The sequence below is a fragment of the Vidua chalybeata genome, chromosome Z, assembly GCF_026979565.1.
Source record: "Vidua chalybeata isolate OUT-0048 chromosome Z, bVidCha1 merged haplotype, whole genome shotgun sequence".
Taxonomy (NCBI): domain Eukaryota; kingdom Metazoa; phylum Chordata; class Aves; order Passeriformes; family Viduidae; genus Vidua; species Vidua chalybeata.
In genome coordinates this window covers 68,841,309-68,868,787 of record NC_071570.1, presented here as the reverse complement: position 1 = coordinate 68,868,787, position 27,479 = coordinate 68,841,309, and the positions used below count along the sequence as shown (strand labels likewise).

At 36.6% G+C, this 27,479-nt stretch overlaps 1 protein-coding gene across 8 annotated transcripts in view; it reads right to left on the bottom strand.

The window, feature by feature from the left end:
* The window catches only part of PAM (peptidylglycine alpha-amidating monooxygenase), a 119,862-nt gene that overhangs the window by 63,192 nt on the left and 29,191 nt on the right, over positions 1 to 27,479 (bottom strand). For all 8 annotated transcript variants that reach the window (XM_053931666.1, XM_053931670.1, XM_053931667.1 and 5 more), the window contains exons 2-4: positions 3,614 to 4,129; positions 2,398 to 2,518; positions 169 to 226 (exon numbers count right to left, since the gene is read on the bottom strand). In XM_053931666.1, the coding sequence (XP_053787641.1) occupies positions 169 to 226; positions 2,398 to 2,518; positions 3,614 to 3,711 (277 nt within the window). In that variant the 5' untranslated portion in view covers positions 3,712 to 4,129. The remainder of the gene's footprint in view (positions 1 to 168; positions 227 to 2,397; positions 2,519 to 3,613; positions 4,130 to 27,479) is intronic.

The window sequence follows — 27,479 nt, the reverse complement described above, 5'->3', positions numbered from 1 at the left end:
CTTGACTCTAAGTAGCTCCCTCTAGTTTGTTTCCGCATTAGACATGACAAATGTGTTTTGGAAAGTCTGACATCCAAAGACTAAGTTAATATGAGTCAAAGAAAAAAAAGAAATGTTGAGGTTCTTGAAAATGGCTTGCTTAAGTTCTTTCAGTCAACCAATACTCACCTACATAGGCTTCATCATCCACTGGCAGGGGTACTGACATGCAGAGGTAGGTATCAGACTGTTAAAAGAAAAGAGAACAGAAATTACCTTTAAATTGGGAAAATTTAGAATTTAAAGAATAGAAACAAAGAATCAAAATTCCCTACACTTTCTGAAAATGAATGTGGGAATAGTGAACAAATATACATATACAATAGGACCATCTAGAAAAAATATCATGTACTTTACTGAGATACTAGGGCAGATACGATGTATATTATCTGGTGTACTATTGTAAGAAATAAATTAATTGCCACAATTTATTCACATGTAACAGGCTATAAGGTTATCAAAGCAGCTATTAGGTTGGTAGGTACACTACTAACTATTTTAAACCTCTTTTTTTGTAATTTTTTTTTCAACTTTTAAGGCTGTTTAGGAAAGGAACTGTATCACCTACTGGAATTTCACTACACCCATGCACTCAAAATCTGGCAGGCTTTCACTTTCATAAGGACATCTAAACAGACAAAGATAAAATTCCTGCTATTAATAACTTCAAACTCAATTTAAAAGAAGATTCTGTGGATAGGTGTAAATAATTAAATGCAACAGAGAAGGAAAGTACAATGGTGATAACAATATGTGATTACATAGAGCAGTGATTTGCACAGATAAGAAACCATTTTTGGTGGTTTTGCTAGAAAATGGGAAGGATGAACAGAGGTTAACTGATACGATTGATGTGAATGCCTTTGTGTACTGTGATTACATGCATTTACACAGATAAAATACTAAAGCCTTCTAGAAATAGAAAAGGAAATATTCTATGTTTTTTATTTAAACTGGGTTCAGAAGATTTTTTTTTAAAAAAGAAGCAGAACCTAATTTAGGACCTTATATTCAAACTTTGAAAGTCAGTGGCAGCAGTGCTTCACAGTGCAGTAGAAATTAAACAGTTTCCAATTAATGTTCATGTGCAGTACCTGTGCCTAAAGAATGCACAACGTAGCACACTTGTAAGTCATGTAAGGGCTTGGTTGACATTCATGCACCCATAGAACAACTGCAGTTATGAACTGTAAGACAAATCCTGGCCCTCCCACCCCTTCAACATGCCCAGTTACTCATTTAAAAAATGCAGGGTTTTTAGCAACCTTTCCCTCAGCCTTGACATTACACAACACAAAAAGGGTTTTTTTCATAGGAATCTGAACTGACTGATATATATCATATATGTGTTTCCTAGCTGTTCAACTTACGGCTCCTTAGGTAAAATCAATAACTCATGATTATAAATATGCACCTGGATGAACTGAGAGTACTTTTCACTCTTTCTGATGGAGAAGTTTAATATTTTGCTGCAAAGAAGATCTAGGAGAAACCATATTTCTGTTTTGCACTTGCTTTAAATTACATGTTCCAGAGGGGTTTTCTCCAGTAACTTGAAAACATCATTTTCTCTTCACTCCTTTAAAAAGCATTGTCTACAACAACGAGTTATCAACTACTGCGCCACAACGTACTGCTCTTTTCAAGCACCTGCAGCCCTTTAAAAGAGATGTAGACCTATATATATAATCCTCTGCAATGGCTTATTACAAAAAGAAAAAAAATCATTCTTTATCTTGCTTAATGAAATTAGATGTGAACGTGACAGTGGAATCTCAATATTTTATGTGAATCTTAATGTTAAGTTTAAAAATCTTAAATGTCTTCACTTTTATTCACTTGGTTCAGCAGAATACAATACACTTCATACCTTAAAGAGTATAATATCGTAACTTGTTTGTAATAGCTTTCATGGAGTATTTTGAGAGTTAAAAATACTAGGTCAGAAGTACTACCCCTTTTAAAATGCTTTTTGGTTGTTTTCTCTCAGCTTGCTGAAGCTGCAGAAACGTACAGTTTAATGTAACTAGATTTACTGATGCATCATCTGAGATTTGGTGTAAACTGCAACTGTATGTCTTACTAGCACAGCTAGAAATATTTCACATTTTAAAACTTCAACAATTCAGTTTATGAAACCAACATTTTACAATTAAAATTAATTCAATGATGAGATTTTTCTCTTATTTGAGGCTACTTTTTGTTGCCTACTTTTCTCTGAGAAGTACATAAAGATATGTATTTATAAAAGTTAACCTGATTTTATTGTTCATTTTATTTGAGTGATATTGTAGGGAAGGTTTTGTTTTCCTAGATTATTGGAAGAAGAGAAAGAGGCAAAAACTGCAACTCTCTCACCTGCTTAGGTGTCACTGCAGGCATGCGAATGTCCAGTGCAAAATCTGACAGACCAAAGGAAATCACCGGCTGGTTACTTCCAAGGCATTCACTGGAAAGAGATGTACTAGTATCTTTATATCTGAAAAAGAAGGAAGAAATATTTTTTTAAGTATTGATTTTTATTATGTCTTTCTTAAAAGAAGGTTCCTTACAGAACTAGTAAAAAAGTTAGACAATGCTGAGTAGTTCCAGGAGCGATCTGAAAATTTCACTCCATCTCAAGCTGAGAAGAACATCTTAGTTATGCAGTACTTATTGAAGTAGTTCCTGATCTGAGCAATGAGATAACTAGTTTGGAAAATGTTAGCTGAAAAAGTAACCTATTATCTCATCCTAAAATTGTCTGAGGCACATGGATGTACAGACAGAGAATTAGTTCACTACAATATGTCGACTACTATTAATAATTCACATCAGTTTTGGGGGGATTTTTTGAGACTATGATTTATAATTCTGTACAGATTAAATTTCAATTACATGCAAAGGGGTAACTTTTAATTCAAACCCTGTGGCTTTTATAGCAATTTCTATGCTACTACAAGTAGCAAAGTAAAATAGTAAACTTGGCAACATTAAGGAAGTATCAAATTCTGTATTGAATGCAATGTATGAATGAATTGTAAGAAAAATGTAGATCACTATAAAGAACTGAATGGTAAGACATGAGAAACATTGATGCAACACTGATTCAAGTTTTGACTATGTATATACATGTATATAGAAGTGACAGCCTCAATAACAGTAAAATCCTTTTCTGCACTACATTAAAGTTTAGCCATGCAATTTTGAATTCAAACAACCCCTAAATTTCTCAGGACTGCTCAGCTTAGCTGATGTTTTCTTGTTAAAACATGATCTTATCTTGCAAGCTAACTCCAGCATCTGAAATATATTTACTCCCTGCGTAGCCTCAAATCCAGCTGTAGTGTTAACTAAAAAAGTTGTATTAATTGTCACTGTATCCTTCTATCTAATGAGCAACCCTATGGATAAAACATTAATTTCTGTCTTCAGTATGAAAACTGCCATTTCAAATTGCAGAAAGAAAATTCTGTGCAATGACCAAAACTGAACAAATACCTTAAGATATTTTTATCTAAGACATGCTTTTTCATACTTTTATAATATTTTGACTGCACACATTCAACACATAATATTTTCTTGCATAACCCACCTCTTGAAAACTGAAAGTGGGCTTCTGAAACCCAAACAGACGTTTTGAAACAGAAGAAGCAGTATTAGCAGGTTGCTAACAAAGCCAGCCATGTCCATCCTGCTATTTCTGGCCTGATTAAGCAAGCAGAAAAAGAGCAGTGCAGTTCTATCAGCTGTGATCTCAACAATCAGGTAGCAGCAGCAGCAGTATCATTCCACTACTTCATTATTATGTGCTCTGTGGGCATCCTCCAGGTTCTGACAAACCATCTGTCTTGGAAGGCAATGCACTGTAAATCAGGAAGGTGGATGCTACTATGTTGTCTGTTTTATTAGCTATAAAATGCTGTTGAAGAATCTTCCTTTGAAGATAGATGACACTGTTCTTCTGTCCACGTAAGGAGCTGAAAAGGACTAGAACTTCTGTTGCTTTCTGCCCAGGTTGCACAATTAAATCCACACATTACTTATCAATCCACAGCACTGGAGACTTCAAGTGGCATCACAGAAACCAGCATCAGTCATCCTTCAGAACCTGTAAGAACAGAAGGAGCTTAAGGATGACTAACACATTAGAGCATTAGTTCTCAGCAAATCACTGTTGAGGCATTTTAATACATTAATAAGTTCTTTCATGAGCTTTAGCCCAACCCAGTAAAGATTGCATTAGTTCTGTTGAGTCCTTCTTTTCCTACCTGAGACACATTTCAGTTTGGTATACAAAATGTACTCTCAAACATATTTTACATGATGGGAAGATATATAAAAACCTCCTCAATACATAAAATGCAAAGTATGGAGTATTTCACATACGCAAACACTAGTACAATGTGTTCCACAAGCAGGAAAAAAAAAATCACCAACTTGACATAGCAAGAATCAAGGTTTATAAATTTTATCAACTATGACCAAATTTTTCTGCACATATTGCAGACTAGAAGAATATTTTACTTTTAATTCAACCTGTAAGAAACCATTATGTCATTAGTAAGTATCTGTTTCTTATGTACTTTAGCTGCTTTTATACCCATTTCAGGAAAAAGATACTTAAATATTATTTTTAGGAACACAGTAACCAGAAGTGTTGACCTCAGACTGCTTTATATTGGTTGAATAGTTTTCTATCCTTTCATACACTGAGAGTATGTCAGCATAAACCATTTGTCTCCCCCCTGTTTAATTTCAACTATTCTTACTTCCCTGTTTTAATATACACGGTATTTAATTTCAACATTTTATTACTCTTTAATAATTATGCTAGAAAATTATACCATGTCTTACTGAAGACATATATATTAGTATTCTTCTATTTTTTGAGAATTCCAGTTTTGGCAGAAGAAAAGTTCCCAGTCATAATCATACATAACTGTACTTTGTAGTAATTCTTCTAAATTAGTATAAATAGAATATACTAAATAGTATATTCTATATATAAATAGTGTATTCTAGATTAGTATAAATACTAATAAGGAAAAAAACACGCAAATTAAAATATCTTCCAGCCCCTGGAAGACACAGTCAAAATACTTTCATAGGGATGAAATAGAAAATAAGGATTTTGACATGAAACCAATGAAAATCCATGTATTCAAAAAAAAAAAAATCACTCCCATTTCAAGGCACATGTACCAACAAGGCTTCTTATAAATCAAAAGTGCTTAAGCATAAACTAAGAAGCCATACTAGCTAAACTGTCTGTTGGTAAACAGCTGCACTAGATTTGCATTGGACTATTTGCAAGATTTAAAAATCTGATTATGTTAATCAACATTAAACTTGCAAATTTTATTCACTTAAGGATGCCAAAAAAGATTTAGTCACAAACAACTGAAAATAAACACATACTGGTTTTCAGCTTGCTGAAAATATGCTAAGACTGTCCAAAACCATTAATTCAAGTAATGATACAATCTTAATTCCTTTTTTAAAGTAAATTTTTATGTCTCCACTTCTGTATATGAAGAAGTGATCTAAATGGTTTTCATTGGTGAACTATACAAATCTGCAACACATATAAAGGACTGTTCTGTGATGAAGACCAAAAATAATTTAAAAACAAACAAAAAAGACAAGTGTGATATGCTTCCCATAAGTTAACTCCAAAAATATAAGGCTTTACTACTTTCACTCTTAAAGGAATAACTACACAACAGTAATTGTTCAGTGTTCACAGTCTTTGTAAACTGCCTGACCAGAAGTTCTACTACCTTTCTTTAGTTGTATTACCCAAGAAATTCTGTATTCTTTTTCCTATACCATTATGGAAATGCACCTCACAAGCAAGAAATCTGAAGAACAGGGACAGGAAGAATACAATGAGTTGCAACATACACAGAGTTACAATATTCTAATGTTTTTAAAATATGAAAATATATTTTCCAATAACTAGAAATAAGAACAAATGCTTAGTCTATGCCGGCTTCACTAAGTCTGAGATCTGTTAGATCAAGTCTGTTACAAACATCTACATGATTAATAAAGGCAATTTATTTAATATAAAAGAAATAAAAGAAAGGAACTAAGAAACCAGACCAATAGGCCCTCCCCATCTGAAATACAAGGGCTTCTTTATAGGAGCTTTCAATTCTCACTACAAGTTAACCATGGTAATAGCAAAAATCACCAGAACACATCATTATGTTAACAGAATATGTGACAACTTATGGCTGACCACGGAGGTGGGAGTAAACCAGTAATTTGGAATAGTCTAAAAAAACCAAAGAAATTAAGCTGTAGTAAGATAAATACACATCTGTATATTCTCCTCAGAAATGATCCAATTGCATCTCTAAGTGCTTTTTAAGGTTTACCGCTGGGTGAATATGAAATATGAGGTTTAATGTACTTAATACTTCAGATTACATCCCTGCACAATGATTTTTTACATTTGGAAGGAAAGGAAAAAAAATTAAGAAGGCAGCACTATCCTAAAGCTATTCCAATGTAATTTTAGGTATGATGCAATAAAGAAAAATATTAGATGAGGGAAAAAAGCAAGGATGAGAGATTCAGTAGTAAGATTACACAATTAAGGTTCATTATGTGGACATCTAGATACCACTGTTATGCTTTCAATTTGGGGTAAGAGATCCCAAGGGAACAGAAGTAATAAAGTAGAAGGAATAATTAATGACAAAGACTACAGTGAAAGCAGAGAAAGGGAGATGAAAATTAGATTGGGCAATGCAAACATGTTATTTTATCCCACATGCTCCACCCAAACAAAGAAAAAAACAAGGGAGTACAGAAAAAAAAGACCAGCCTAAAGCAACTAGCACAAAGACTAAATAGGGGCAGGGGGAGGAGAAGCAGGGGAGGAGAGGCAGGCAAGAAGCTGGAATTCAAAATAGAATGCAAAGCAGAGTAACAATATATTAGTGTGACATTTTACAAATTAGAAGTGTGTTTTTTAAAAGAACAGCAATTAATTTCCAAAAATCAGCTACATAAAAAAGTCCTGTACTAACCACAAGTTTATAAAGCACATTATAGTATTTTCTTATTTTCTGTTTAGTCACTGGAACATTTTATGTACATACCAAGAGAAAAGCCAGAAGCAGAAACCACACCCTCCACCACCACTATCTTCAAAGAAAAGAGAAATGAGAAGGTGATCATAATTCATATCCAAGTCTATCACAGATGGTAATTTCTCATACATGAATCTCTGGTTTTGTTTCTTATGCACTAAAGTCATGGAAATGAGCAAGGATTCCTTGCGTTCTGTCTTCAGTTACAGCCAAGCTCACATTTTGTCTTAGGCAAAATTTTAAGCTTAGACAACTGGATACACAAAAAATTGCTAGTTCAACAAATGAACTGCAGCTAGGCCTCCGGGTTGGAACACTTTGCTTCTAATTACATAGGATAATCAATATGTTGTGGGATCTGCTTAGGGATTAACTAATGCACTAAATGCAGCCACCTAGGACACAGATTCACAGGAAAACACATTTCACAAGAAGTCATCAGATCAGACAACCTTTTGATACCTAACATCAATAAAAAATATCTCTAGGGGTTGGGAGATGTATCATGCAGATGACACTGGACTGGGACTAATGACTGATACATCAGAGTGTTCTGCTGCTATGCAGAGGACCTTGACAGGCAGGAGAAATGTCCTTTTCTTGACCAATGAGCCTTTCATTGTATTTTCTCTCCCCTATCCAGCTCAGGAAGGGAGTGATTGAGCGGTTTGGGATGGGCACCTGGTGCTTAGCCAAGGCTAACCCACCAGAAGGACTAATGGTACCTTTGGCTGCATGAGCCAAAGCATGGCCAGAATGTCTCAGAGGGGATCCTTCCCCTCAGTACTGGTGAAGCCACACATGGAGTGTTGTGTCCTGTGCTGGGCTTCCCGGTGTGACAGAGACATGGACATACTAGAGAGAATCCAAGCAAGTACCATGAAGATGCTGAAGACAGTGGAGTATCTCTCCTACCAGGACAGGCTGAGAGAGCGGGGACTGTTCAACTCCAAGAAGAGAAAGCTCAAGAAGATCTCATCAAGGTATAGAAATATATGAAGGAAGGGTACAAAGCGGATGAAGCCAGGTGCGAACTTATTCAACATTTTTATCGGTGATCTGGGCCAGGGGATCAAGCACCGTCTAAGACAGCTCATAGATGACACTAATCTAGGTGGGAGTGTTGATCTGGAGAGCAGGAAGGTTCTGGACAGGCTGAATCAATGGGCTGAAGGCAGTTGGATGAGGTTCAACAAGTCCAAGTGCTGGGTCCTGCCCTTGGTTCACAACAACCCTCTGTAGTACAAGACTACCCCATGGAAAAGCACCTCCAATCACCCATTGTAATTGTTGGCTGCTTTGTATTTTTCTCTTCTTGCTCTGCGTTCATTCGGGAAGATGATGCTCTCCCCCCAGCCCACCCCAGCAGTGTATTAATTCTCTATCAGATCAACTGGCCAGTGTGCCAGCAGGCAACTGCTGGCCTTCTATCACAGCAGAAAAGGTGTGAGCATACAGCTGGGACTGCCTTCTGCTTGGGCAGCAACCCATACTGGATTTGGTGTAGTATTAAACATATGTTTAAAAAATGAAAATGGTAACTTTTCAAATATGGCTTCCCTTTTGGTTTAATTTATATTGCGCAGATTCCTATCTTCTGCTACCAACAAATACTTCAGATATGGGATAATAAAAATGGGATAAAAAAAAAGAGAAGCATGATTGCTCTTAATGTTGTTTAAATTAACCTTCTCCAAAATTTGTTCTGCTGAGAATAAGTATAATGCCTATTTTTAGAAGAAATATTATAGAAAAACCTATTGCCCAGTCCATCACAGGAAGAAAAATATTAATACATTAAATAAAGGACTGTGATTTGAATTTTTTTGTATGCATTACAGCAGTGAAACTAGATTCATTCTAACAGGATTTACTCTTTGAATGCTTTCCAAATATGTTGAAATTAGACAATATGTATTTCTTTCCCATTTAACTAGAAGAATAAAATGGTAATTATATTAAGCTCTCCTTAAAATAATTGTTTATAAGGGCAACACAACATATGAAAAAAGTTCAATACCTGAATCTAAGCTTATTTTGAGATATTCTGATGATCCATGAAGCATTTTTATGGGTTTCCTAATGGCAAAGTAAGTTCTACTTACCATCTTAAGACAGACTATCTGTACCAAAAAAAATAATAAAGTAAAATCCTTCAAATGCTCTATCAATTCAGTAAGGATGGTAAGTTTTACCCACTAGACAGATTTTTTGTTGTTTTTTTTTTTTTTTTTTAATTAATTGAAGTTTTATGCAGCAAAGAAATGGAGGATGAAGAACTCTTGACACTCTTCCCTTTTGGAGACCTACATGTTCACAACACAACTTGCAGTTTCCTAACTGCTGTAACGAGAGAAATCATAAACTCTAGGCCCCAAGCCATAAGCAAACCCTATTAATTAAACAATAAAGGAAGCATTCAATTGTATTTAGTAGGCAATTCATACAGCAATAGTAGTTACAGAAATCACAAACAGAAGGATGCAAAGAAACAGATTATTATATATATATGTTTATGCAAAGAAAAAGCAAGGATATTATTCCTAGGGCAATGGGGCAAAAATTTATAGGATATATAGAAACTAAAATAAGCCTCAGATTTTTTTTTTTGTGAGCATCAGGATATGCATGAGAAAACACAGAAAAACCAAGAGAGGCAAACAAACCACAACTTAAGGTGTCAGAACTGCTGTCACCAACCTCTGCACCTAGCTGTCATCCTCAGCATCTCCCAGATTTGGGACAGAAGGGATGAACTTAAAAGATTAAGCAGATTTGATTATGTCATATAAATGTCTAGAATTGTTATTTTTTTAATACTGTGTGAGAACTCTGTGGAAACAGAAGAAAATGTGTAAGAAAAAAAAGATGCAGAAAAGATTTAACTACTATTTTATAATGTGATCTTATTGAACAGCCTCTTCTTAGGACGTGCTTATTTGCCAACAAGTAAAGCTGTGCTAGGACTACCTTCCCAGTCACATTTTCCTCCCATTCCTGAAGTAAATACAACAGATGCCACTCCTCAACACAATGCACACTCAGGTGTGAGACAAAGAAATACCTGAAAAAGAATTTTAATATTGCACAATCTAGAGACACTTGCCAGTATGTTTCCAACCAAAATATTGTTCTTGGAAATTCTGGGAACTTACATCAGTTTCTGAATCCTAACATCAATTTCTGAATCCTAAGCTAAGATTTTTCAAAATACAATAGAGAGTTCAAGGTAAGATTTTTTACTCATTTTCTCCATCACCACACTGTAATCTATTTGGCATAAACTTGTTTAAGAACAAGGAATTGTACTTTGGTTGACAGAAGAGAAATATATAAGCAAACCACCAAAAAAAATTCCTTCCTGTTCATATCAATACAGTTGTGCTTGAATTAGTAAAACAGGAGATTTCAAGTTGAAATTCACTTTTATAGCCTGAAACTGCTTGAAACACTCCCAATCTTCTCTTGGGAGTCACACATATATTTCAGAAATCTGAAGACAAAACAGCATGTGTTGGTTCTCCCACTCTGCATTTTAATAGCATTTGAAAAGCATTTTATTCACAATAAATCACCTTCTAATGCTTCTGCTTTGACCAGGTACCAAAACAGGCAAAATTCTCTTGTCAAGAAAGATAACACTTTTTATAGAAAGACAACATCTTAGCAAACTGATAATTTCATGTAATGAAAAAATGAACAAGCTGAATGGTATTAATTACTTGCTTAAAATTACTTGCTTTAATTTACTATCCAGATCACTATCAGTAGCACAATGTAAGAATAAAACTTCACTGAAATGCCCTTTGTTTTCCCTTTGTTATGCAAAAATAGAAAATATTAAAGGGAGAGTGTTTTCTAGAGTTAGGCTTAGCCTCCAGCGATAAAGCAGATGAGAGATCATCTCAAGTACTTAAGTTCAATTATGCATTACATATGTACTATGAATTAAAGTTACTGCATGCTCCTTCGCCAAGAAGGACATTGAATTAGGTTGGGCTCAACTGCAGGGCTCTTTGAGAGACACCAGAAGTTGCCCCCATGTCAGACAGAGCCAGTTCCAGTCAGCTCCAAGATGGAGCTGCTGCTGCCCAAAGCTGAGCCTCTTGGCCATGCTGTTGACACCTCTGCTGTAAGGTATTCAGGAAAGGGTAAAGAACACTGCACAACAGCTGAGAGGGGTGAGAATAACTGAGAGAAACAACTCTGCAGACCCCAAGGTCATTGAGGAAGGAGGATAAGGAGGTGCTCCGGGAACCAGAGATCCACCTGCAGCCCACAGAGCTCTCGCCAGAGAAGGCGGATGTACCCTGAAGGAAGCTGCAGCTCCTGAAAAGACATGCTGGAGAAGGCTCCTGGCAGGAGCTGCAGCCCATGAAGGATCTACACTAGAGCAGTCATTCTCAAAGAACTGAACCTATGAAGAGAACCCATGTTGGAAATGTTCATGGAGGACTGTCTCCCACAGGAGGGGCCCCACACTGAAGTAGGAAGAAAGCATTATAAATGGACTGCAATTCCCATTCCCTCTTCCCGTGCACAGCTCAGGAAATGGGAGGAATTGAGAGTGAAGTTAAGGCTGAGGGATGCTGATTGTAAATATGTTCTTATCTCAGTATCCCCCTCTGTTTAATTGGTAATAAATTAAAAAATATAATATCCTGAGCTGGAAAGGGGCCCACAAGGATCACCAAGTCCAGCTCCTAGCCCTGCACAGTACAAGAGGCAAGTGTCACACCATGGGCCTGAGAGCATTGTCCAAAGATTTCTTGAACTTTTTGGACTTCCCACTGCAGGGACAGGCTAGGGTTTTTTGTCAGATTACTAAGTTGGAGCAGTTGTCAAAGGTACTAGATGAAGCTAAGCACTGGAAAAAAAAAAAAAGAAACTGCAGTGTGTAGCTAAGAGTCAGGCCACCAGCAGGGACAGGAACACTGCTAATGTTAGCAAACTTCTAGCTCTCCTTGGACATGCAGTTGTAATGCACCTTTATGTCTGTTGTTCTGCAAATGGTGATTCCTGATTCAGTACAACATTCTTAGAAGAATGCTGGGGTGATTACTTCCACAGTTTCTATTTGCTCAGAAGGATGCTGGAACAACCTGTCAATCCAAATACTATTCATGATAACAACCCCCAACGCCAGATACACCCCCTGCAAAAACATGCCTCAATAAACCTTCTTTAGATAACAAATATATGGCTACTAGAAATAAAAATAAGAAAACTTAAGAACTTTTTCCTAACCCCTTTAGTTGTATGGCTCTTTTAAGTAATTCCAGGTAAAAATGTGGAACATCTTCCTATATATCCAGTCTAGGTCATGTTGCTAAACTGAGATTTACAGCATTGTAGCTTTATAGAAGTTACAAGCAATTTCAATTAATGAAAATAAATCAACAGAAGTTTCTTACAGTTCATTATAAAAGTAATGTTGTAGTCTTTCTTTGCTTCACATGGCACAGATAACAACAGATCTCAAGTAAGGAAAAAGATAATGAGGGGAGTGGAAGATGAAAACCAAGTCAATGAATCCAATTCCATTTAATGTTCATTAACATTGAGTAACGTAAAATCCATGTTAAAAGCAGATAAATGAATCCTCAACTATTACAGGCCTTTTTATGACACACTTTTTATTAGTTAAATGCATTAGTTAAATGTTTTCAAAACTAGTATCCATAAGAGTAAAAGAAAGAATTCTGTAAACATCAAAATAATACTAGCAATCTAGCACCTCTAGAGATACATATTTTTAGTATCACAAAACATAAAAATGCTAATACTGATATAACTGAACACAATGAAACAGCACAGTAATTCATTAACATGTACATTATGTGGATTTTTTAAAGTATAAGGGTAAGCACAACACAATTGCCTGTGATTATACTAGCACTAGGTTTTTCTATGCAGTGCCTAAACACAGGTATAGTAATAGCACATACTAGGACATAAATGTATAATCAAGAAGGAGCCCAAGTTTCTTTGCTAGAAGGCACCATTACACATGGGAAGACAAGAGCTCACAAGAAACTGGAAGAAAAACTAAGAAAGGGAGAATAAGGGAAAGAAAACCAGAAATGAAAACCAGTGCAAGAAAGAAGTGCTGAGAACACACTGTGCTCCATTACTATGTACAAAAAGTCCAACACCATGGCAGAAGTCAGGAAAAGGGACTCTACACTGGAGCAGGTGAATGTGCTCTAAAGGAAGCTTCAGCCTATGGAAACCCCACACCAGAGCCAGCTCTTGTTAGGTGCTGTGGCCTGTAGACAGGTACCCATTATGACAGATGTACATGTCCCCTTAGCCCAACAGTACAGGTTCCAGGGAAGATAAAGATCTGAACCATTAATGGGCCAAGAACTTCAGTTTTATCTGTTCTCTGAAAGCCTACAAAGGAGCAGAGTGACCCAGTGAGCATCCAAGTGAGAGCTTGGAACACTGATCATGTGATTAAAAAATGAATAACAAGTGGCTTTTCCAAGGATCATTTGTCACAGAACAAAGGAAGTTATGGGCACAAGGAGTCTCATGTATAATTGTCCCATTGTATATGATTTGACTATGAGCAAACCACATTATTCTATAAATATGACAGCCTAAGTGAGCCTTCTTCGAGTTCTGCTTGTCAGGCAGAATGGAAGTGATCTCCCCTGAAGCTGGGTGACCTCTCAAGGTTGCTCCTTGAAGCAAAGAGGCCATTTTCCCAAAGGTATATCTCTTTTAAGTGATTGATGCTGCATATAGCCTTGGTAGAATGGTAACTTTGATTTGTGCCTGGTAATTTTGAATCATTGTTCAAATGATTGGGCTACACAGTAAACTCTGGCACCAAATTGTACTTCAGAGTTTTACAACATCTTATTAATAACGCTTTTGCTAAAACCATTTGACAATTGTTCATTAAACAATTCATGACACCCATTAGGAGCAGTGGCCCTGCAGGGGGCTCACACTAGAGAAGTCTCATCTGGAAAGACTGTAGCTAAGGAGAGGACTCACATTTTATCAACTCTTGAAGGATTATATCCCATACCTCACGGGAGGGACCTCACATGGGAGCAGGGGCAAGGGGAAGATGTTACATCCTATGGCCTGGCCCAAAGGGCAAGGGGAAGATTTACATCCTATGGCCTGGCCCAAAGGGACAAGGGTTGGAGACTTCATGGAAACACCTTTAATTTGTTGTAATCCATGATTTGCATTTTATGTTACAGGAATTCCTGTAAAAGGACCTACTTCAACCAGCAGCTCATGCAAGGCAGCACAAGCACAGCTGGGATCTGACCTGACCTGGTTTTTGTGCCCAGTAACTCCCCACATCACACCACCTCTCTGTCCTGAGCAATCACCAGAACAGATGGAGCTCCAAGTTATGGACTGAATGAACTCAGTGAGCATTTGTGGGCATTTTACAAGGGTGGTCCATACATGAAGGATCTGTGTATACATCAAAAAACAGGAAGTGGTGTGTAGGTGGTGAGCATAAGGATGTATTGAATACCATGGGACCCGAGCGTGATATGAACATTGGGGATGGAATATGGGTTTGTGGGTGTAATCTGCACTGATTTTGGCTTGGACCTTTTCTTTCAAGTGGCTTATATGGACTTATGCTTTGGATTCGTAAGCAAATCAGCACTGAAAACAGATGGATGTTTTAGTGTTGCTGAACAGTGGTTACACAGCCAAGGCCCTCCCTGCTTGTAATATCACTGTACCAGTGAGAAGGCTGGGAGGGGACACAGTCAGGACAGCTGACCCTAACTGGCCAAAGAGATATTCCATACCACATAAAGGAGGACTGCAGGGACATTTGGAGTGATGGCATTTGTCTTCCCAAGAAACCACTACATCTGAAGGAACTTTACTTCTTGCAGGTGATGAACACCTGCTGATGGCAAGGAGGATATGAATTCCTTATTTTCCTTTGCTTGTGCATGCAGCTTTTGCTATCTTCATCTGTCTTCATCCTGTCTTCATTTCAGCCTCATGAGCTTTCTCATTTTCTTGTGATTGTCTTGCCCAGCTCACAGGGGGCCAGGGAGAGAGGATTTATGTCATGCTAGCATGCCCACCAGTCTTAAATCACAACTAGTTTTGTTTATTTGCTATCTCCATAACACAAAACAAGCCAAAAGAGAAATAACCATGAATGGGAAAACAAATAGCCAGCATTAGTGTTTAAGCTAATGTTGAATGTGTTCCCTGCTCTCTACAACCTACACCCCAACCTCCTGATAAGATTTCCTTGTAGAAATGTATTTTACTCTGGTTCTTGGAGCATGAAGGAGGATTTTCAAGATTGTTGATTTCCAGAGTAAAGCCAACCAAGTGTTCTTCCCTGGAAAATGCTATTCAGCTATACATCACTAGGACTGAAAAGATGATGCATGAAAAATAGTAGGATACCCATCCCAACAGCTAAATTTTAGACTCAATCCCCAAATAAATGGTTTTACTGCAACAAATATAATACTTCTAGAAGAAAGGTATATGAAATTGGAACTAGGCAAGGTTGGGCAAGACAGCTTATTCCTTCTGGACATTGGAATTTAAAAAAAAATTTAAATTGTATTTTTACAGAAATACTTGTTTTCAAAACATAAGTGATTCAAATGATGTTTAACCCTCTGTTCAATAAACTGCAGGGGCAGAAAAATCTTTAAATCTAAGACTTTCCAGTAATTCTACTGTCTGTTTTGTCTCATGCAACATCAGGGTTTGACTTATGAGGAAGAACATCTTCACATTTCTTTTACTTCCTTTAATTGTTCAGTCAAAAGTATGTATGAGAGTCAGGAAAATGTATGTAAAATCTACAGTACCTTCTCCCTCAGCATAACAAAAACTATTAAAGTGATAAAACTATTTACGCAATTAGTTTTCACATATGAGAGCAATGGCAAGTGCAATTTTAAAAGCTAACTGACATACTGGTTACTCCTGTTTCTCAGTAACACGGGCTTTATTCATTCTGAAAATCTTGCCTGGTATTAAAAAAAAAAAAATTGTCAACAGCCATGAGTCATATATATTATCTCTCTCCCAGGGTGTGTTCAGTAATTTCAGAAATTTTGAGTTACCTTAATTTCAGATTGCCTTAGCTAATGGAAATACATTACTGCCAGCATTACTCACAGCACAGTTTAAAAGCAGACCTATCCTTGAATCAAAGGAAGAGAAATCAGATCCCTTGAACACAAAAGGAAGAAAGAGAGGACACTACTGAAGGAAATCTTTCATGCTATAAGAGGAGGTGTTCACAAGTGCCAAAAATAAGGACATACTTTGCCTTTTAAAGATCCAACACCTATTAGACAGAAAAACTGTGGAAGATTTCTGCAAGAAAGTACTCCAAACATTAAAATGGTACTAGTTTCCTTATAGCAAAAATAAAGAAAAACATTTTATGAGAAAGCTGTTGATAGACATACATTCATTCACTTAAATTATGAACCACAAGAAATTATTAATTATTTCAAATCAATCCATAAATGTTAAGAAACAAGAACTTTTTCTGTGACAGACAACTGCACACAGACAGCTGCATGCCTTTGATAGTGAAGAACTGCAGCAAATGGGAAACCACATCACACACACAGAGGAATGCAATTCTCATTCAACAATATTAAAAACTAACTAGATTTCACATACTTACAATTCAGTTTTTATATATATACACACACACAAGTTCAGTCCATCAGTAAAAGCAATGAGGCAGGAAGAAAGTTTCAAGAAAGTTTTTAGAAGTTTTGCTGTAGACAAAAGTTCCTCAGAACTGGGTAGAGTCAGATTTCATATCAGCTTGATTTGGTTTTGATGTTTATAATAAAATTTAAAACTACATAAAAATCATGCATCTTGTATGAGGCTGCCAGATCAGATCAGAAAGATTTGCAAGATCATCTGTTCTCATTGTTAGAAGCCCAGTACACTCCACCTACTTTTTCCAATTATTTGTGTCCAGCAAGGCTCTTTTTATTTTATAAATAGAATCTTGCACAGAATGGGTTAAAATCATAATACAGGAAGCAATGTCTTTGTTTGTTACTGATTTATTACTGTTTTCCACAAAGCTCAGACAGATGTGAGTATAAGATTAGTCATCATACTGCCCTTCCTACCACTCTACAAAATCCCCAAGCTTTATGTTTTCTGACTCTTGCATGATTTCAGCTCAAAGACGAATCTTAAGACGTAGCTTGTACTTAGCTAATTTATTGAAATTAATTCAGATGAAAAGCATTTCTGCAATATACAGTTTGAGCAGAACCTAAGAAGTCTGGTTTAATGATTTCTGAGCCTGTACATCAGAAAGCAAAAAAATTAAGCTCTACAGAGGTTGCCTTGCTGAGATCTTCAGATACCTGGCAAGAGAAACTGGAAAATGCTAGAACCCAATCCGGATTTTTTAGCCTTCATTGTATAACCACTGCTCACTGAAAATTAAAATTAAATTTAAGACGTGCCAGAAACCTCCAACAGGAAACAGAAAAAAAAAAAGTTTATTTTTCCTAACCTAAGTACCTGTGAATCATACTCATGGCTGGACTCCTGAATTCCACCATAGGGAAGGAAATGGAAGATAATTCAAGAGCTATAATGAAATCTCTTCATATTGTTGTAGTTTAATCCCAGCTGGCAAAGGACTCAGTTCTTTGACTCAGTATTTGTCATATTGCATATGACCACTATTACAGATTTTATATTGGTGTTGCAAGTGAGTTACCCTCCACATACAGCAATGGTAAATATGTAGATAGATACTTTAAGTTTCTTTTTTTTATTTGGAAAATTAAAAAATATTAGGTAATTATTTTTTGTATTTTGCCTTTTGGTTCAGAATGCAAACTCTTTCCTGTGCCATTCCATCTGTAAAGTGATTACTCTGATTAGCTGAAAAGGCATCAACTAAAAATGCTGTTTTCCTTGGTGACTTGTCGGTCATTAAGAACCTTGTGCATTGCCAGCATGGCAGAATACTTCTCTAGGAAGTGTTTGTTAATTAACACCTCCTATGAAAGAGTGAGATAGGAAGTACTTGGAAATACAGAATTCACACAATAGTAGAATCAATCCACTGTTGCAGGAGGGGATGGGGCAGTTTCATAGACAACAGCTAAAAATTGAACATCACAGGAAGAAACCTTTCAAAGATCATTTTAACCACAGGCCAGCTCAGAAACCCTACCACTTTACCCCTAATACTGTTCTATTTAGAGATTACATGTTATGGAACAGAGCTAAAAGCAACCTAAACAAAGCAGCTTAGAGGCTGCAGTGAATGTTTGTGATGCACCCTCATTTGTCTATTCCACCTTCCGCTAGAACAGCCCACTCTTCTAACTGGATATACATGACTGTCCTTTATCACTAAGGGAATACAGAATACAAGTAGCAAAGAGGAAAACCTATACTTACAGGACCTTTTACCAATTTTTCTGCTAGCTTGCTTAACAATATTCAACTACTTATTTCACAATAACAATACAGACAAACCACATCCCACAGAGAAAGAGGTGTTTCTTCAAAGATTGGCCTTAGCTGGAACTGGACAACGGGAAACCCTCAGAACAGTTGGCAGAATGCTCACCCAGCAGGGTGGAGCAGGCAGGGGGCCAGGGGAAGCGCAGGAGCATCTGCAGGGGATTAAAACAGCCCTGGAAAGCAACCACAAGGCCCAGGGCTGGTAAACAGGGACCAGGCTTGTTGAGCCTTGAGTAAAGAATGTTTGCAGGAATTCTTATCACTGGGGACTACAAAGAAGGAGACTCCCCTTTCACAAGGAAAAGACAAGTGGTAATGGATAAAAGTTACTCCTGGGAGGATTCTGTTGGACAGCAAAGGAACATTTCTCATAATGAGAACAATCAGCCCTTGAAATAAGCACCCCTCGGATGTGGTGGATTTCCCAATGTTGGATTCTTTTAAGATCCCTCTGGACAAGGTGCTGGTGGATCTTGACTGGCCATGCTTTTGCCAGGCAGGATGGATCAGATGATCCTTAAGGTCCCCTTCCAACCTGATACTCTGTGATTCTTGCAAGAACAGCAATGATGAAAACAAAAACCCAAAATACCCACCTTGAGTCACAGATTTTAAAAATAATTTATTGTACCCCGTGTCACAATATTTTGCTACTCCAACAAATTCTGTAAGTAGTAACAAAAAGCTTGTTAGTACTCAGCCAGTACATGAATTCCTACCCAAAACAGGGAACAAAACAAAACTTCTACAGAAGAAGGAATGATATCCACCATGTTTCTGGGCTTGTCAAAAGAGGACAGGAACAAATCTTATCAAGATTAAGGGCAACAACATGATTAATAGTTTTAAAACAATGAAAGTAAAATCATTATCACAAACTATGAAAGGATATCGTAATTACGCAAGGCCATGGACACATCCCTTTGACACACCAAAAAAAGGGATGCATGACATAAATACTTCTTATTCATAGATAAGATGAAGTTTTGAAGCAAGATTTTCATTTATCTGAGAAAGGAAGTGTGTAAAATCAAGTCAGCTACTCAAACTAAATAGCATGTGAAAGGAAATCCAAGCCCCCTGCAAAATATCAGCATGCTATGCTTCAGAAACGGTCACAATTATTTTATGCCAGATTCACCAAAGCAATCATCATACTGAATAATGAATAGTCTTAAAAATACAGCCTATCAGAAGAGATGGGATTTGTTCACATGAGTACAAGTCTAATCTCATGAACTCAATTGCAACATTTGTGAAAAGACTCACCCATGAACATATGCATTGGAAACCTAGTTATGAGCCAAACTACATAACCACCAACTCATAAGTGCACAGGTATGTTTGCAAGAAAATGTGGCAATGACTTCTATTTGTAGTGTAACACGCATTTCTTTGCTTGTTTTTATTTTAACAATCAAGTTTCCATACAGAAAAACTATTTTGACATTAATTCAATTACAAGCTGAGAAAACTACCCAGTTTATGATAATGAAGAAGCAGGTCAGCTATCAGCAGACTAAACACACTATCACAAAGTCAGTACCTACTTCTGTTGTTGAGAGCAGTTGGAAGTTTTAACTTTATTATGATCTCAAGTGGGGAAACACTTATTTTTCCAATGGATTACGTTGACAGTTTAGTATAGGACAGGTTATTTCACTAGCTAATGATACAAATCAATGTAAAATAAAAATAAGGTAGTACTAATAAAAGGGGGATCTAAAAAATCCAACTGTGATGGAAAGGGGAGAAAGAGTTTAGTGTTACACATTAGTTCCACTTCTGATACTCTTAAGTGTGTATGAAAGCATTAGGGTATGATCCCTTGGCAAGAAACACAATACATACTCCAAACTCACCTTGGAGCTTACCTGCCCTAACTCTCAAATTAAGTGTCTAAGTTCCACAAACACACCATAAATCCATCGTTTTCACCCAAGCTGCCTTCCAGTAATTCAGACTTGAAATCAAGCTACTAAAAGAACATGGGGCATAGGGAGGTGAAGATCAAAGCTGAAGTCAAAGATCAAAGCCAGGTGACCAATGATAAAGAATGACAGCAATTCTGCACGAAACAGTATAATCATCACAGCATTTTTCAGCTACAATCAAGACATTTTAAGTGTTAATGTAAGTAGTTGGTACTACTTACATAACAGAACATCCACACCAGTAAGAAGAGATTTGTCTTTTTCTCAGGTCCAAATGATATCCTGTGCTTCCCTTCCCTTTTTCTATTCAAGGGGTACCTTCAAACCCTCCCACAAGATAGGGCTGTAGGTCTGGTGATATGCAGCTCTTTTCCAAACGTGGCTGTTTGCTCTTATCAAAGATGACAGCCTCAGTGACTCAGACTTGGATTTCTGTCTTCTTTTATCCTCCAGAAGTAGACGTCCAACTTTTGAATCAGACTTTAGCAGCACGAAAGGATAATATCAAAAGTCCTTTACTCAAGTACACCTTTGGTAGAGGTTGGGTAGCCTCTGTAAAGCTGTTACATTTTATAAATTGCATCATAAGCAGAATAATTTCTGCTAGTTTTTAAGCAAAACCCCTAAAAACTTACTGTCACAAAAATCCAGATGAGAAACCTGGCTTTCAGATTGCCTTTCAAATTATCTGCTCAGCAAAAATTTTTGTAGCGACATCTATCTTTGTATCAAGACACAATCTGGTACAGCAATCCGTAGAAGTGCCAGTGCTTGCTGGCAACATATCTGCTAAAGAGAGTGGCAAGCACAGCAATATGGGGAGTCTTGTCTTCTGAATAAAGGACTCACTAATGCCACAGCAAACTTAAATTTGGATATTTTAAAGTAAGAAAAATAAAATTGGAATTGCTCTGTGGTGATGAAATACAACTGTGTGCTAGGGATTCTCAAGGGGTTACTAGAGAGGAAGTTGCAAACTGGGATATGGTGGGGGAAAACTTCACCACTGAAACTCGATGGTCTAAACTGCACTTTGTATCCAGTGGCTAGGACATTGCAAAGTATTAGCTAACACTTTGTTAAAATACTCTAAAATAAAGAGTATGGATTTTAGATATATGTGTTCTTCTGAATATAAGGCTTAAAAACTCAAATGTCAGTTTTCTCTCCTCAAAGCTGGATTACTCTAACAGCTACTCATATCAGCCTAGTAAGCACTTCCAGATTCTTTTGATAACACATTTTTACAATCACCTTTGTATGACTGTGTAATGATTTACTTTAAATCACAGTGTTTGTGAGGAAGACAAAGACCAGGAATACAGTTAATAAGTGTCATTTCTGGCTAAAGCCTTCAAGGAATAAATGGTGTGGTGTATCATGGGTAAAGATTCCACATCTACCACATGATATAGAAATAAACCACACCCTTTTTTAGATAATTTCCTCTTGTCCTATCACTTGTTGCTTGGGAGAAAAGCCTGACGGGCACCTAACTATAACCTGCTTTCAGGTAGTTGTAGAGAGCCATCAGAGCACACCCAGAAGTTTAACTCCCATCTTAGGGCTGTATGCACTGCTTGCCTCCTCTACATAGGCAACCTGAAGCAAGAGGATCGAAAGTTTTTTGTGTAACTGCACAGCAGCAGGCACACAAATTCCCCAAGCAGTGCAAGACAAGCTGTGTCAGGATGCCAGGAGCATGAGCTACACACTTGCACTGTAGTTGCATGGGATTTCAATCATAAAGGCTCAATTAGCACTGTGACTGTACAAAATACATCAACAAAATCCCACTATGTGTCACATAGCTTTTGTTTCCTACAGGGAACCTGATGAAGGATAGCAAACTATCTGGAACAAGTAGAAAGAAGCAATTTTGAAGCAGCAGGCATCAGTGTCACTGTTACAAGATGGCTCAGAAACACCACAGACTCCTTTATTCCTCACTCTGGCTCCATGATCCTTTTAAAGGCACTCAAATAAGGAGACAGCTCCATACACAGGTCAAGTTTACAGAAGTGAAGGAGAATAGCTGTGCAAGGAAGAGCATTGAGGCAGCATAAAAGTATACAGAAAAAAAACCCTAATGCTGTTTAGTTGCATGAACTCTTCACGCTTTTTTAATGTAGATAGATGGAAGGTGATCTTCATTTCCTTGTAACATGCTCACCACACAAGAACTTTACCCAAAACCTCATGGCTAGTCGCTGAGCCATCTCAAACTTGTTGTTAAACAGTTTTAACAGATTTTAATACTTTATAATTACCATTAATGTTTTTGAAGAGGAAGACAGGAACAGAGCATGTAACAAGCATTTTCTTCCAAATTTAGAATTTATTCTACAATCTATTGTTTTCCCCATATGTTCAAATTTTCCTATCCATCCCTTTCTCAAAACAGGCAATTCTATATAATCTCTCATTACTTACCCTGTACTTTCACAAGTGTTTTGTATAGGATGACAGAACTCCTCTATCATTTATCAGTCTTGGCACTGTACTTTGGCTAAAGATAATTAAGTCTGATATTGCACTAAACTGTAAAGAAAAACACTTCCACTTTCTTTAAGTTATTTAGGAATCAGAGAGGGCTGACTGAATTTGATGATCATTGTGCTGCTTTTGGAGAATGACAAAAAAGTGATGAATACCACAAAAAAAATAGAGCTGTGTTAAAACAAGCTATATTTAGCACTATATGAACAAAAGTCAGTACTGCTCTCCTTTATCATAACACTGACAAGTATGAAACAGAATGCCTGACAGCTTTCCAGAGGGCTTTAGCAGCTACTGCTGATGCACTGCAGAAAACAGATTGACACCAAAGCCTATTTGTACTATGTGCTTTCCTACCATCCAGTTAAAGACATTTAAGCAAAAAGACATCAGTTACAACTGCTCTTTCAAGATGCTGCTTGAAAATAGATGCAGCATGTATCTGAAGTTTGTTTTCCTGCTAAGCAGTAGTTGGTTTTAGACAACAAAGTAATCCTAAAGATTCATTACCAAATACACCAGGTATTCGGTGGCAGCCCTATCTCCAGTTTTGTCAGTCATAATGTACAAACTAATAATTAGAACATAAATAATAGTGCCCATAAAAGAAATCAGCAAATTAAAATCTGACAACTTGCTTTTGAAAAAAAAATAGTTTTATAATGCAAATCTGCCAGCTAAACACAAAAGTTTATCTATTTATATACGAGATGCAAAAACAACTTTTAAATATAATCAAAAAAGGTTAAATTGTTTTCTTGTTCAAAACCACCTTACTAGAACATTCCCAAAAATTCATTTCACTGATAGCTATAACTAATCATATTAAAAGTGAGAAATCACATATTCTTTTCCCACGCTCTCTTGTACATCCCATACAACAAATGTGATGCTTGTCAGTGCATGGTACCTCCAAGACAACATACATACCTTCATCTTTCTAGCAGCTAGCTGACGTCACTGAAGAGGATTTTTAGTTTGTTGCTTGGTTGTTAGCTCATGCTCAGAACCGAGTAATACTGACTGCCAGTCAGACATACTTCACCTACAAGCTCCATCTGTGTTTTAGTTACTATAGCAAAAACATCCACACCTCCAATGGCTCCAAAATTATGTAACATTAAAAGATAAAAACTCCTTTAACTAAAGGAGGTTATCCATGGTAGTCATAGGGTACTGCTTACAGAGGAAATGGTTAAAATATTGAAATATTGAAAAAATTTAACAACTTCCTGAAAATAATAGTTTTCTGTAAACGTGGATGTTGAAAATGTGTTCTTAAATTCTTATTCACTCATAATATAAAAATGCAAGCTTACAGTTTACAGTTAAGTACAAAAAAATAATATTATACTTGGATATTTTTATTCCTTTTTGAAGCATTCTTCTCTAAACTTCACCAATAAAGCTTTTAAGGCTACATTAACAATGAAGAATCTTATACTATGTTGTCCCACATAAACCTGATGAAACACTGAAAGATAAAAGATGTACCATACATCTGTTATACACAACAAAGAACTGCACAATATTCAATCACACTTGAAGAGTAAGCACATTTATTACAGAGCTCTGACACATAAATAAGACTAAGAAAAAACTGATACTAGAAAACCATTCCTAAAGAACACCAAGAATGAAGAGTATGGAACACTTACAAAAACTAACTATTTACCCACTATGAATGTGGGTATCACGTATATCCTATATATAATTTAGATATATCTTAAAAGATTAATTCTTTTAATTCTTAAAAGATTAGTTCTTTTAAGCATGATTGCTTCCATGGAATTCTATTCCTAGTGCTTCCATGATACAAGGCAGCAGCTAATTCACTACAGATTGGGAACCATAGCGCATGTTCATGCAAGGCCTCTGTAACCATATCAAGAACTAAAATCAAGCCTGCCCATACCAGAGCACTGCATGCAACAATTCATCACATCAGTTCTTGCAAAGTCATGCTGCCCTCAATAAAGCTCACCAGAGAAAGTACACACCACAATTAAACTGGACACTTAAAAAAATCTTATCCTGGAATTGACTGTCAGGTATTTTCTCAGGAGTATTTCCCAGTTACAAGATCTCATTTTAGTTACAGACAAACAGAAATACAATACTTACCACTTGTAGTTTTTACAAGGTAACTTTTATTAATGGATGAACTACTGTAACCAACAGTAAAATAAAATATACACTTTCCAACTTACTTCTAATTGAAAGAAGATGTATTTATAAAGCCTCATTAGCTCTCAAGAACAGAACAGCTTTGTGATTTTTCTTTCTTTTTTAGCCTGACAAGTTGAAAAACAAATTTGCATTAAAACAAACTCAAATCTTTTCCCAAACTAAAGAAATTGCAAAGAATCACCTTCTTAGGATGAAAGAAACAGGTTAGAATTATTTTACTGCCCCAAACAAAATGGCCTTACATGGCTTTCTTATGTCCCAAGATGCATAATGTGCTATTTGACACAAACATACATGAAACCAGACAGACAGTCCTCTTACCAAGATTTCCTGAAATCACAAGTTTGGAACCAAGAGTCTTTCTCCCTTTTGTGTCTTTAATAGAACAGATGGCATGCTTAGCTGTTTGGGTTCCTCTGTTTTCCTTTGATGATGCCAGATGGCCCTCACACAAAAGAAAAAACTGAATCAGCCTTTTATCTCCCCTGCAAAGCCACTGCTCCTTAAGAATCTGGTCAGTTTAGAAGAGGAAACAGCTACCATTTTTAGTAGTTTTGCAAAACTGCACTGATTAGTTGTTCCAGGATTCTTTTGTGAATTCATTCATCTACGTGGCCCAGGATGGAGATAAGCCTAAGAAAAAGCACTACACACTAGTCTGGTCATACACTGAACAGTTACCATATCCAAAAAGTCTACTGCAGTGAATACCTGAGCTGGCAGTCAGGCTAAACTCAAAGAGTTGTCAGCCAGGGAATTCCTAAGGCATTCCTGTTTGCAGGTAGGTTTCTTCAAAAAGGAAAGGGAGGGATGGCATGCTACTAAATGGAGTAGTATGCCATCCCTGAAACAGAGTGGTTCAGATTTAATCTAGATTTTCTAGGAAAACCTCAAGGAAATTTGTACTGTGACATTCCTTCTGATGGACTGTTTAGACTTCTTTAAACACCAGAATGTGGCAACACTGCAGTTCTACAGTACTTTTCTGAAGAACTTGCTCCTTTTTTCCCTTTAAATACACATACCACTTCTACAGAGATTTCTCTAAGAGAACACTATGGAATAAACTACAACCTCCAAATTATGTTAATTTTTTAGTTAAAGAAAAAACAAGCAAGCAAGCAAACAAACAAATGAAAACCCTAGAAATAGTACAGTGGTTGTAACAGTTCTGTTTTCTTGTAGCAGTCTGACCTTTCTTCACAAGTGATGGATCCGCTGTGCTTCTCACACAGTAAAGCTTCTTTCAGGTGTATTTTAAGGACAAAAGTTGGTGAGACACTCCTTATATCAAGTAACAAGATTCACCAGCCTACTTCTACCACTTGGTTCTAAAACAAGACAAACACTTCTAGAGTGTCTCAGCAAGTAATGAAGTCATACATGAAAACCTTGCAGGAAGGTCCAAGACTTTCAATCCTGTAGAAAACCAGAGGGACTGGTTTAGTTCTCGACTTAAAGCTGCCTTTTGAATCCCACCCTTTCCCACCATAAAGACCTTACAGTTCTACATCCAGAAAAGTGAAAATAAGATTCAGGCCTAGTGTAATGTGCAGCTTTCACTGAAGCTGTTTTCAGCCAAGATTCCAGCAGCACCTCCAACTGAAGTAATTTACTTCAATACTAATTCTAGTGCATATAAAGTAATATAAAAATAGCACTGTTAAAAAAACCCAAACCAACCAGACAAACCCTCACCTACAGCCTGAGGTAACTTACACATGATGTAACTTAGGAACAACACTAATTTATTCAATCATAAATTAATGCCTCTTCTAGATGCGTAACACTGCTTCTATTCTTAAGTTAAATACTCAAAAAGATTGAAAATAAGAAGGCGAAACAATCAGGCAGCTTCAAAATTTTGATCTTTATTCAGGGAAAAAGCTCAATATAACATAAAAAAAATGCTAAACTTGGAGGATATGGAATAGGGGGATTGAAAAACACAACAGAAACTATATATGTTTGCATGTACAAATGAAGAAGCTCAAAATGAAATTATAAGAATAAAAGTATCAGAATACTTACTTATAAATAAGAATAAGAATAAAAATGCCATTTCACCCACATGTAGAACACACTGAATACTCTCAAGGGATTCTCTTGGTTTTAAAAAAAATTCTCCCAAATTAGATGATGTACATAAACATGGCAGAGACAAACCAGCCAATTCAGACTAACACAAGCTCTAGAGAATGCTGTAATGTTTTTCTTAGCACACTATTATTTTTGT